General features: G+C 56.2%; 3 protein-coding genes; 2 read left to right on the plus strand and 1 right to left on the minus strand.

The window, feature by feature from the left end:
• Positions 1–2,561: 2,561 nt before the first annotated feature.
• On the plus strand, positions 2,562–3,808 carry CHC_T00005467001 (hypothetical protein). XM_005717092.1 is given in 2 exon segments: positions 2,562–3,107; positions 3,108–3,808. 1 exon segment carries the CDS (start codon positions 2,562–2,564, stop codon positions 3,105–3,107), a length of 546 nt encoding a protein of 181 aa, XP_005717149.1. The 3' UTR covers positions 3,108–3,808.
• Positions 3,809–5,835: 2,027 nt separating this feature from the next.
• On the plus strand, positions 5,836–7,053 carry CHC_T00005468001 (hypothetical protein). The gene has a single exon (XM_005717093.1). It carries the CDS (start codon positions 5,836–5,838, stop codon positions 7,051–7,053), a length of 1,218 nt encoding a protein of 405 aa, XP_005717150.1.
• A 2,932-nt stretch (positions 7,054–9,985) lies between these two features.
• CHC_T00005469001 (hypothetical protein) lies at positions 9,986–11,445 on the minus strand. XM_005717094.1 is given in 2 exon segments: positions 9,986–10,095; positions 10,096–11,445. The coding sequence occupies 1 exon segment, from the start codon at positions 11,443–11,445 to the stop codon at positions 10,096–10,098; it is 1,350 nt and encodes a 449-aa protein (XP_005717151.1). The 3' UTR covers positions 9,986–10,095.
• Positions 11,446–12,085: the final 640 nt, after the last annotated feature.

The following is a 12,085-nucleotide window of genomic DNA, read 5'->3' on the forward strand; positions in this document are numbered from 1 at the left end:
GGGTGAGGCGGAGGGGGGAGGGGGAGGGGGTGAGGCGGATAAGGGAGGAGGACAAGGGGGGAGGACCGGGGAGGGGGACAAGGGAGGGGGACAAGGGAGGGGGACAAGGGAAGGAGGCGGGCAACGAAAGAAGGACAACGAAAGGAGGAGGGAGAAGGTGTTTGAGTCGAAAGACGAGTTAGAAGGGGAGAGGGAAGGGGAGGGGAAGGAGTGGCAGACAGAGGCAGAGTTTGGGTGGTGATTCAAGGACAGATGGTTGAAAATGGGTGCGGGCGGGAAGGGGGGTCGGGGGCTGCACGGCATGTGGGACATACCCGGCCCTCAATGTCGATCCACGTCACGCGAGTACGGCGGTTGCAAGTCGCGAAGGGGGCAACGTGGAGGGGCACTCGGATCTGGATGCGGCTACCGTTGTCCGATAACGACGCCCGTCGGCACTACCCTATGGGTACCCTTCAGGAGGGTACCGTTAGCGGTAGCCCATGTAGCGCCCGCACTTACGTGTCCGTGACTGTGTGTGCCGCTGAGGCACAGTGACATGCTGTACAGTGTACACTGCCCGCAGCAGGATACGGTACCTGCGCTGCTGGCAGCGCAGGTCATGGCATCATTACCTTTCAAGGGTACCAAGGCAAACTTTACCCTTCTCCGCGAGGGTAGTTTGGAGTGAATTTCAAACAATATAAATGAAAAAAGTGCTTCACATGGACCTAACGCGATTATGAGTAACCAATCGCTGCCTGATGGTGTCGGAAACCACGTCCATGCACCAAAACGTGGCTGAAAACAACGGAAAACAATTTAGCTCGAAGATTCCGCTCCACTCTCAGCCGGTCCGATTTTCTACGATGTAGGGTAATTTGGAGTACGGTTTTCGCCACTGCTCAGCCAATTTTTGGACACTGAATTGGAAATTGGACATGGTTGCGAGTACAGTTATAATGTCTCCCGCTTTTTTTTTAGCGTAAATCAATACTCCAAATCACCCTCGCATTCCAAATTACCCTCCCAGGGAAGGGTAGCTCTTCCCGCGCAACTGCTCAACGCGCAGCCCTGCGCTCCGATTAGGGCATGTTACCATTGCTGGAGTGCGGCATTCAAACTGGTAGCAGCTTAATGAATTCTGCCATATTTCGCCCGCACTAACACGCTTCCATACTTAACTTACACCCCAATGTAGCGTATCCCATTGGTGCACGTACAACTTGCAGGCATCTGTGCCCCTGCAGCACCCTCCACCAGGTGAGAGGAGACATGTACTGTAGAACGCCCCGTGCGCCGTCATGAAAACGCTGTCCGACAACCCCGCCTCCCTCCCGCTCCGAGTTGCAGGTCAGGCACGTCAGCGCGCGTCCGCACCGCCGATCGGGGTCGGCGCTCCTTGCGCGTGCGTCGCCCGGCAGCCTGCCATGATGGCACAACTTTACGCGTATGATACGCCGTACACAGCGCTGCCCGCATCGCCAACTGCCATCGTGCGTGGCGCACGCTGCCACGGCGCCCGCGCCTTCCCGAGTGCCTCCGATAATAGCACCCATTCGCTCGACACATGCCGCGCCAGCGCTCCTGCGCACCTCCCGCCGCCGTCTAAATTACACGCGCCCTCGCGCTTGCCGGGCGACCTGCTTGCCCGGCCGGCATGGGCGAAGGGTGTCGATGTGGCGATGGTTGAGGTATGAGAGGGGAAGGATACTAGGGATACTGAGGGGGAAATAGGACGGCTGGATTACCCCCCACAGGAGCAGCCTGACACCAACTGAACTTTAGGTAGTCGGTGTCAGACTCCGCCTGTCGAAGGGCAACTTGCCTGTTTCTCCCCCGCTTGAAGGGCTGCCGCCACGTGCCGCTTCGCTTGGACATTGTCCGCTGCGGTGAGGAATTCGCAGCGAACCTGGCGAGCGCAGCACTCTCATGCTGTCGTCGAAAGGGGGCCTTGTGCTTCGCGTGCACTGCTCTCTGTACGATCAGGGAGCGGGATTGGCGCGCGGGGAAAAGGAGAGAAAGGATAGTATGAGAAGGGAAGTAGAGGGGGGGGTGAGTGATCCGGCGTTGCGCCTTCAGGGGTGAGAACGGGCTCCGGCTTGTGCCTTCGCAGACTAGAGTAGCGTAGAGTTGCTTGCTCGAGTTGTTTATTGTTCTGTGTCTCGGCGTGGGGAGCTCGGACGTGGGCGTAGTACATATAGGTCCATGTAAGCTTGCCGTCTGCGGGGACGGTAAGCTTACAGCCCATGTTCTGTAAGCACGCGGGATATCAATACATGCTTACGCGCACTTTGATACCATTGGAATTAAACACATCCGTCAACTGATTCTCGGATGCGCGTGCGCGACACATGCTGCACTGTGCTGGCTTGACACTGTAATTTACGTCTCGCTGCCGCTGCGCTTTGTCAACCCTCTCGGAAAATTCAAAAATAAAAGGGGTACGTAAGAAAAATTCTCAAAATGAAAGCTAGCTTTGTGAATCCTAAAATTATTAATTAATGTATTGATTTTTTAACCTCACACAGCGCGCCACCTCTTCTGTCAGAACCCCGAGTCCAAAGAGGGGAAGGGCGCAGATGCCCTTTTGCAGCCACTCCGTCCTCACGCCGAGCCCCCAAACACACGCATGCGGAAACCGCCCCCACCGAGGGAGGCGGTCCTGCGCCAAGTGCCGAGATCATTGCACATGTCCGCCACGCGACCCGACAGAGGGCCGAGACGCGGCAACCCACACCAAAAACCTCTCTCAACCGGGCGATGCTAACGCACTAAGGGCGTCCACACCCCAGTCGTGTTCGTGCCCGTCGGAGCCCTCGGACCCATGGAGCGAGTGTTGCAGCCACTGCTCATTACAGCTTTCAGCGGGTAGAGAGCGGCGTGACGCCACCACATTCTACAGACAGAAAGAGCATCTACCACCGGTCGTAACACTTGTGCGCAGTGCACGGGAAGGTGACCACCGCTTTTGCTCCACCTTCAAGCATACTTCACCTACCCACAAACGAACTGAATTGTGCGTTACCCTCGATGAGTGGTGGTCTACTAACGACTCGCTCTTTTGCAGCTACGGCCGGATAGACCGACCACCGAAAGGAGTGGGGTTTTCAGAAATGAGGCACTAGTACTTGGACGGAGGCGAGTCTACACTACAATAACCCACATCTCAGATGTTATGGATAAGCCATGGACTATGCAGCGGGGAGTCGACCGACTTGCGGTCGCCGCTGAACAGCGTTGCATTGTTGGCGAGATTCTCTCCTTTATCAGCATGGGCGTGCTCCGTCCGGCCTGTTCAGGACCCTGCGGGAGAGGTCACTTAGTGATTGACTGCCCCATCCCATCGTACCAAGAGTACCCGCCGGTACACGGCTTGGTAGAGGTCGAATGGAGCCCGAGCATGTGGTGGGTAGACACCGTGCACAGCCTGGGCTCGCCTCAAGGATCGGTCTGCGTCACTTCCTCATTACTCATCCCGGCCTGCCACGGACACGTTTCACCCGGTAGAGTTTGTCCGCAGCCGACAGTAGGGGATTATTGTTGGCATGGCGACGACATAGTGGAGGGGGTCGACCCGTGGGACACCACACGAGTGGGTACTGACCCACGGAGTAAAAGGGCAATACATGCCCGAATCATGGACCTTCTTGACCTCACATCCCCTCACGTCGTTGTTGACACTCACCACATGACTTCAGTCACTGGGGGACGTAACCACCTGTTGAGAGTGCCCAACAAAGGCACATGAAGCAGCATTTTATTCATATTCGACAACAGAATAAAAATTTCTGGATGAGCTCAATTTTGGGGTTCAGCAAGGCGTGTACGTACACCTCAAAAAGGGGCCAAGAAGCAATATCAATCAGCTGTCTCGGCATATGAACGTTTTCTCAACCTCAATCCCAGACTATAGACCTGGTCAACATTGCAATTCTGTATCTTTGATCCGTTCAAGCTACTTTGCGCTCCGATAAGAAACCATGAGAGACTTCATATGCACTTTCACCTGTACAGCACCAACTAGACTTTTTTAGAATGCCCTGACGAGCTTGCTGGACCTTATCATACACACACCGATAAGAATAGCCGCTTTATAAGAATACGGAGCCCGTCTCCCGTCCTTATTCTTATAAGGCGGAAGTACTGCACCTATCAACGACAACAAATCGAACAGCGAACGCCAGGAGCCTCCTGGCGTTCGCTGTCGATTTGTTGCCTCATACACCCTCAGGGTGTATGAGGCAGCTATGCGAGAGAAAGGTCGGCATGATACCGAACTTGCTAACGCACGTCGTCGCGCTGCACTTTACGGCGAACTTTTTGTTGTGCCTAGACCTTCGCACATACGTCGTGCTTTGGCTGTGAAGAAAGCAGCTGACAAACGGGATGCTGCTTCTGCTCTTGCGTCGTTGAGATGCAACTGACCAGCAGTATGGTCAGCTTCAGAATGATGCTGTGATAGAGATTTTTAATAAATGTTTTGTGCATCGCTGTCTCCAAATTTGTTCCACGTGACGACCGATATGCCTCAGTCTTGAAGCTGCAAACGTAAATTTACTTGTTGCGATTCAATGAATGGGCCACGTTTTGGAAACAGGACCCTGTTCCGCCTGTAGATAAATGCGTCGTAGCTTCGGCTTTTTGAAGACTTTTGATGGATCCAAAACAGATCATGCTTTGGTATTTCTATTTTAGATTTTGGAAATCGTTCTTTTTAAAGGCACCCCCCTTTCTATTTAGCACGAAGTCAGCTGCCCCCTTTTTTGTGAGGGGCTAGAGTTGATTCCTCTCTAACCCGGACTTTTAGTGCGGGCTGCGGGCATCCTACCCCAGTATCTGAAGCGGTTTTCGAAGTATTCTAGCTCTCCATTCTTCTCTGTATATAAAGTGAGCTCTCCTCCGTGCTGAGCGGGCGGCGCATGTGCCCCCTTCTTGATTGTCAGAGTAGGGAGTTTGCAGTGATCGACACGGTCTCGCTACCACGCCAAGGTCGCAGCCTTAGCCCTTCCTCGCGCTCAAGAAACTACCCCCTTTTTCTCAACTACCGTTCCCCGTAGCGCATCTATCGTATGTGCTATTCCAGCTTCGGATTGTGCCAATCGCCACGCACGTAGTGCAGTTTTCTCGAGTTCTGCGACAAGTTCCACGCCCTGAGGAGGGAAGAAAAGGGCTAGCGAGGGGGCGAACAAGGTGGAAGATACAGTAAAAAGGAACCACAGCGCCACTAACACAAGTCGACATTTTCAAAAGACTGGAAACTCTTTGTACTTCAAACCACTCTCAAAATCTCACAAATCACGCGCAATGATAGTTATACTAGCCATAGGAGTCCCTATGTGGAACGTGGTCAGGTTCATTGCTTTAAGTCTCACTCTGACGACTGCTTTATCATGGTTATGGTCTAGGGTCCTTGGGGCTAGGGCGTATTCACGGGTCGTCGCCGGTAAGGCAGTCGAGCTAGCACCGAGGCCATTCTCCAGGGGAACCCTAGTTATGGAACATGACAATCGGGACGGATACGCAAAAGTTCTATTATTAATAGTAACCGGGGGTTTGTTGGCGGCCGATCTACTAATCGAATTTGGGTCAGGATCTAAAGAAGTCAATAGGGGCAGACTGGTTGCGGCTGGCTTCGATTCAACCTCTCTTAACGTGCCGACAGGCCTCCGTCAGACTAGCGATGGGCGTTGGTACCCCGAGAGGGCGACGCCGCCGGGTTTTATCACAAGATATAGAGTACAGGGACCGATGATGTTGACTGACCTCAAACACAATATTTCGCAAGCCGACGTTGACGTGTTAATGACCACCGGGAATGCTGCTATTTCAGGCGGACAGTACCTAGTTACCGAGATGCGAAATGAATGGATTCTGGCCAGTAGGGGGAAGGATATTTGGTTTGCCGGGCAAGCGGCAGCCGTTCTGGTACGAGGGCGACGACTCATACTTTTCACGGGCACAGAGCTCTATGTTCTAGAGGAGGATAGCGCAGAGGGTAGTCCTTCCATCGCCGTCGTTGAAATCGCAAGCAGCCTATTCTTCAAGAGGAGCTTAAGACGACACAGTTATGCCGGCTCAGTTGTATCATTTGAACTCCAGGCACAACCCAGGCTGAGGATAAATTGTACAGACGCCCCGGCGTACCCGAAGCAGTGGGGGATACAATGCGTTGACTCGAAAGTCAGCCGGACGGTCATAATCAAACATGACTCAACTGACAATGGATTGGAATCTGGCTTGTTCGACACTCACCGCTTGACTTTAGATTACGGGACGGCCACACGTAAGCTCGTAGTACCTTGGAGTGAATTTGATTTTGGAAGAAGTAGACCAGCCAGTAGACCCACCAATAAGATGGAAGTCGAGGTAATGGCCAGCAACGACACGGTGTTGGTCATGAAGGAGACTTCCAGCCTAATGATATCACACAGTGGTCACAGGGCTATTATATGTTTGGGCCTCACGGGTGACCCGCTGTACGCAGAGGGTATGGAGTGTAGGGAGAAGGATTGGGGAAACTTGGCTAGCATGGCGTCGGCTTTTCGGTCACTACAAATAGAGACGGCGAAGTTCTCCAGGGCCTGGGAGATATACCATCAGTGGCGAACGGAGGCAAACACTAGTGCGCCCACTCGCACCACATGGATAGCGAAAGATCTCCGCGTAACCAGAGGCAGGTGTTTGAGAGATACTCATACCGTAGCAACGGTGAATACTCATTTCTTCGCTGGAATAAGCATCTTGCTTAGTAATCTTGTTTGCGGAGTCTTCGTGTACGTTTGGCTTAAGAACACGACACTAGACGGAGAGTTTCGTGAGAAATCTCTGACGTTGGACTCAAGTAGGAAAGTTTTGGCTATGTCAAACCTGACCAGGTTCAACTGTGACAGGACACCTGAGGCAACGCCCTGGACCGCGATTGTCAGAAGCGGGGATAGGTCTTGCCACCTCGAGACGTCATATGGCAGTGAGTCGGACGTTATTGATATCAACGTAAAACGATCGGAGAAGCTCATACTCATGGGGCACCGCGGAAACGGGCGCAGAAGTGACTTACAAGTCAGCACGTAACCACCTGCTTGTGGCTGGCGTGAGCAAGCGAGTAAGGCTGGTGCCAGCTGAGAATGTCACCAGTCCACACCAAATTAGGGAAGAGGTCCAGCACACCCTTCTTTCTGAAGCCGCCACGGTGTGCATTCCTGGAAGACTAGACTACAGGGATGTAGTAGAGGAGTTGGTGCTATCATCTCGTACCGACAATACAGTTGGACCAGCTGCCATCAGCCGAGCCGGGTGGCTTTCTACCAGTCAAGTTCTGTTGGCGCTATGTAGCTGCACAGATCAGGTGCCAGTAGCACCGGGGACCGGGTGCTACGTCTCGCTCAGGGGACAGGAGACATACCAGGACCCATCCGTTAGGCTGGAATCGGTTAAGATACAAGAGCTTGTAGAAGCGGGCAATCTAGAGGTATCCAGTTCGGGCCACGTCGTAACCACGCCTGGCAGATTACTCCTCACATATCGCGATGGGCATATCAAGCCAGCCGACCGCGGAGATCCACTCCTCATGAGCGGCCCGCGCATGGGCAGCCTCAGTGTCAACGGTCCTGGATCTGTGAAAACGGGCTGGTGGCAGGACGCAGCCAAAGACGGCTACTTGGCCACCGGGGAGCAGTACTCTGTCCGCGACACGAGCGCAAGTGCGAATCAGGTCTGTGACGTGGGTAGGGCACGAGACGGCATGGTTTGCGTAGCGTTCTAAGAGCCGGAGTCAAGGGGCCTGTCGGAGGACGGCAGTCTACCCTCGGGCCCTGTTTGTTGGCGCCGGGTGTGCTGCGCAGCTCCCAGACGGCGGAACAAGGAGACTTACGTCTCACCAGACGAGCGCGGGAGAAGCTGCGCGGCACGTGAGGGTTCGCCCGGCCGGGAGTCAGAAGGGCTCCAGGCCAGTGCGTACCCTCAACATGGGGAACCTTGCACGAAGCAGAAAGCCTCCAACAACGGCTGCAACCTTTCTTTTCTTCTATACTGCACCTTAGACCAAAAAGAAACAAATCTGCCCGCCCGGATCCGGACCGTCTTCTAAACAGCAACGCCTATCCATGATTTCCCACTGCTGCGCTATTGTTTTTCTCTACATACGCCTTCGACACCCTTCTGCTCCTCCTGAGTCCTCTGTCCATTTCACCAGTCTGCCTTTCTTCTCAAAATCGTTTCTTGAGTTCGTTTCCGATAAAATTTCCGACGCCGCAGCTTATAATAAAGGATCTCCAGGCTACGCCCCACGCTCATTTTCGGCATCGAAGAACTTGGGATCCATCTTTCTTTCCTTTCGTCCCCTCTGCGCCGCCCTTCTTTTCCGGAACCTGTACTGTACACGTGTGCTGTATTCCCAACACCAAACAACGCAGTACACCAACATTCACACGTGTACAAGGTGTTCACATCCTGCTCTATGTGGCGTGTGGCTGCCATTGCTTACGCACCATCGGAGCTCAAAAGCGAGCAACTCCCCCTCATTCCCATCTACAGACAGAGACAAACTACCCACCTACCAACCTTTTCCTCGTTGTTCATCAAGTCCACCGCGTTCGTGCCCACACGCATTCTCATCCTCATCCCATCTTCATCCCATCCTCCACCATGTCCGTCACCAAACCATCACCACCGGCGTTCATACCGGCCCTCTCCATGACCGCAAGCCCGACGCCCCCCAACGCCGCCTCGAGCTCCATCTCACGCCGCGACTGCGTGCGCCGCTGGGCCGTGGCTGCCACAGCCACGGCCGCGCTGCTATCCCCGGCGCAGCCGGCCTCAGCCGCCGTAGTCACGGGCCGCTCCATCGTCAACAGCGTGCTCAGCGCGTACGGCCTTCCCAACCTGCGCGACGTCTCCGGCTTCACGCCGCTCCTCGAGCAGTACGACAAGCTCGTCGTCGAGTTTCAATACCCCTCCGCCTGGATCGTCCAGCGCAACGTCCTGCCCGTCGCAGACTCCGCCGGCCTCTCGCAGGCGAACGGCCGCATGTCCATGGGCGCCGCGCGCGCCCCGATGGAGGGCCGCGCCAGTGGCCTCACCGCCGGAGACTATCGCAAGGCGGAGGGCCTCTCGTTTTTCGTCTCCGCACAGCTCCCGCATGGCATCAAGGATGTCAAGTCGGTCCCGGCCGCCACTATTGCTGACCTTGTTACCCCGGGGGATGCCACCGGGAGCGCCCCCAATCCAAAACTCGTGAGGGATGTTATTGACGAGGAGGGATACCGCGTTATTGATACAAAGTATGAGAGTATCACGGTTAGCGGGTATACGGTGGGAAGGCGTGGGAGGACAAGGGCCACCATGCTGGCGGATGGCAGGCTTTATGCGTTGACGGGGAGTTGTACGGATATTCGTTGGAAGAAGATTATCGACACTCTGGACACGGCTCTCAACTCCTTCCATGTCTTTCGGATATGACACACCAAAAGCCATCGTTTGGGTGAGGTTAGTGTGTAAGACTTACCTGGCCTCTATCCCATCAACACATGACTGCAGCCACGATACGACATGTATGTGAGATCGATTTTGATTCATATTACCTTGGAAAGCCCCACAGCGTGGCACTCAAGAACGTTACCTACCGTTCTTTGTTCCGTCTACTTTGGCTTTCCCCTCAAACGTGAGATGACCATGTCCTTTCGAGGCAGGTGGGGGCTGGTCCAGACTCCGAGCCCAGCGTGAGTGAAAGTCATTCCTGCATACTAGTGGCCTGGGTGTGCAAAGCGGAGAAGGGCCCTTCGAATGACATGCTTCACAGCCTTTGCTTTTAGTTGAAAGCCAGGACGCTTTCTTTGTCCCCCCTGGCGAGGAGCGTGGACCGGCCCCGTTCAACTGCAGACGGAACAAAAGAGTTAAAAAGGAGCAGTCCCGTGCAAGGACTGCGTCAACGTTTTGAAGGTCATACTGTTGCGATTGAAGAGGAGGTCCGTGCTATCACAAGATGAACACGTCGCGGGCAATCAAACGGAGGCATACGAACTGCCGACGCTTACATTTGCGGCCGCTCATTAAACGGCAACGATCAGCTACATTGACGTAACGTCTTGGGTGTATATATATAAAGAAAGTTACAAGTTAAGAACCGACTTCAAACGGAGCTCCGAACCGGCTGGTTGCGCCAAAACCGTGAACTTCGCAACGAGCAAGAATTAACATTAAGATGCATATGTAGCAAGCACCACAAAACCTTGGCAAAGCGGTCTTTTCCGACGTCCTTCTGTCACGGCCCAGAAAAAGCGCCTTCCCCACCACACCATCGTCTCCCGCGCTTGCGCAGCTACAAAATCTCCGTCTTGCAAAATATGATGCATCAACACCACCAGCATCTGCTGACACGCGCAGCGCGGCGCTGCGATCCTCCTGGAACTGCCTCTGCGCGGCCAAGTGAGCGTCGGCCAGGATCTGGAGCTCCGTGCGCCACGCGGCGCCCTTTACCTCCCCGTCGCCTGGCACGAGCTCATAAAGCAGCAAGTAGCTATCCCTTGCAATCTCCTCGGCCCACATCTCGCGCTCCGGCTCGCCGGTGGCCGCGGAGCCGCGCGCGCTGCGCACGGCGCCTTCGTCCAGGTCGTTCCACTGGCGCCACCCCACGCGCGGGCCGTACGTGTACGCGACGTAGTGGCCGGCGCCAATGGACGGGCCGCGGTGGCACACGACACTCCGCAGCAGCATGGAGTACCGTGCGCCGCCCGCAAACTCGTTGACGTAGTCCGTGCAGTCCAGCGCGGTCGGGATGCTGACCGGGTCGCGGCGCTTCTCCCCGGAGTGCGCGCCGAAGCGCTTCAGGGCGAGCGGGAGGGTGAGGTAGCGGAACTTGTGGCGCGTGGCGCGCACGGTCTCGCCCGTCTCCCGGTCCGGGGTGTAGAACGGGAGCAGGCTCTTCGCGACGGTGGCGTCGACGCCCACGCCCTGCCTTCTCAGGCCGGGCCTCGTCTGGGCGAAGAAGTAGTCGTCCAGCAGGGCACGGAGGTGGACGCGGGGCGCCGAGGGCGGCGGCGGCGGGACGTCCAGCCAGAGCAGACGCTCCGTGGACGGGACGTGGTCGGCGGGGTCGGGCGTGCGGGCATGCAGGATGTTGTTGTACAAGGGGACAAACGGGGCCGAGAGGGCGTCGAAGAGGAAGGCCAGCAGCTCCGCGACGTCTTGCTGGCCCGTGCCGCGGTGCCATCCCGCGTCGATGAGCGCGGCGCGAAGCGCGCGCACGCGCGGCAAGGAGACGGGCTGGGCGGAGCGGACGAGGTTGACGGCGCGGCGGAGCGCGTCGCAGAGGGGCGTGGGGGCGAGGAGCAGCGCGTCGAGGGCGTCAAAGTCGGCGAAGAGGGAGACGAGCAGCGACGAGATGTAGCACGAGTTGCCCGCGTTGCGAAAGTTGCGGGGCGACTGGTGTGCGCGCTGGAGGGGGAGGAGGGTGTGCGTGGGCGGCATTGTGGATGGGGATGGTGGGGGGGGGGCAGGCGGGACAGGGAGGGAGAACGACAATGGGTGAGGTTGATATGCACGCGAAGGAAGGGTTGGCACTGGCCGGAATTGAGGTTGGAAGGTTGGCGATGCGGTGCCTTTTAAAAAAGGCCACGGAGACGCTGCACCAGCGCACAGCTGTCTATGCTGTACTGTAGGGCTGTGCCATGGCCGCAATAATTGTCCCTTTTGCGTAGACCCGTTTGTACCAATCCCCTCTATACACGTGGCAGATCTGTGTCCAATAGCACGGCGCAAGCAGGGCGCCTTGCTGTACACTTCCAGAGCCTTCCCTTACAGTGTAAACGGCCAATCGCTACGGAGAGTATCCGCATTACAGTGACCCACGTCCATTACACTGCCTGAGAAACTTCTCTTCTGGTCCTCCGCCATGCCGTCATGCACCAGTGACACACCCACCGGCTCCGCTGCTCCGCTCACCTGCAATTATTTCTTCGTCGTTGCGCGCCCGTCCCGCTCCCGCTACCACCGCCGCCACCGCCACCGCCACCGCCACCGCCACCGCCACACCCGCACCCCCCGCCCGCATCAACGTCGCCATGGTGCAGGAGCCGTCCCCTCCGCACGCGCGCCCGGAGGGGCCGAT

Source organism: Chondrus crispus, genomic scaffold, assembly GCF_000350225.1.
Source record: "Chondrus crispus Stackhouse genomic scaffold, scaffold_295, whole genome shotgun sequence".
NCBI classification, from domain to species: Eukaryota; Rhodophyta; class Florideophyceae; order Gigartinales; family Gigartinaceae; genus Chondrus; species Chondrus crispus.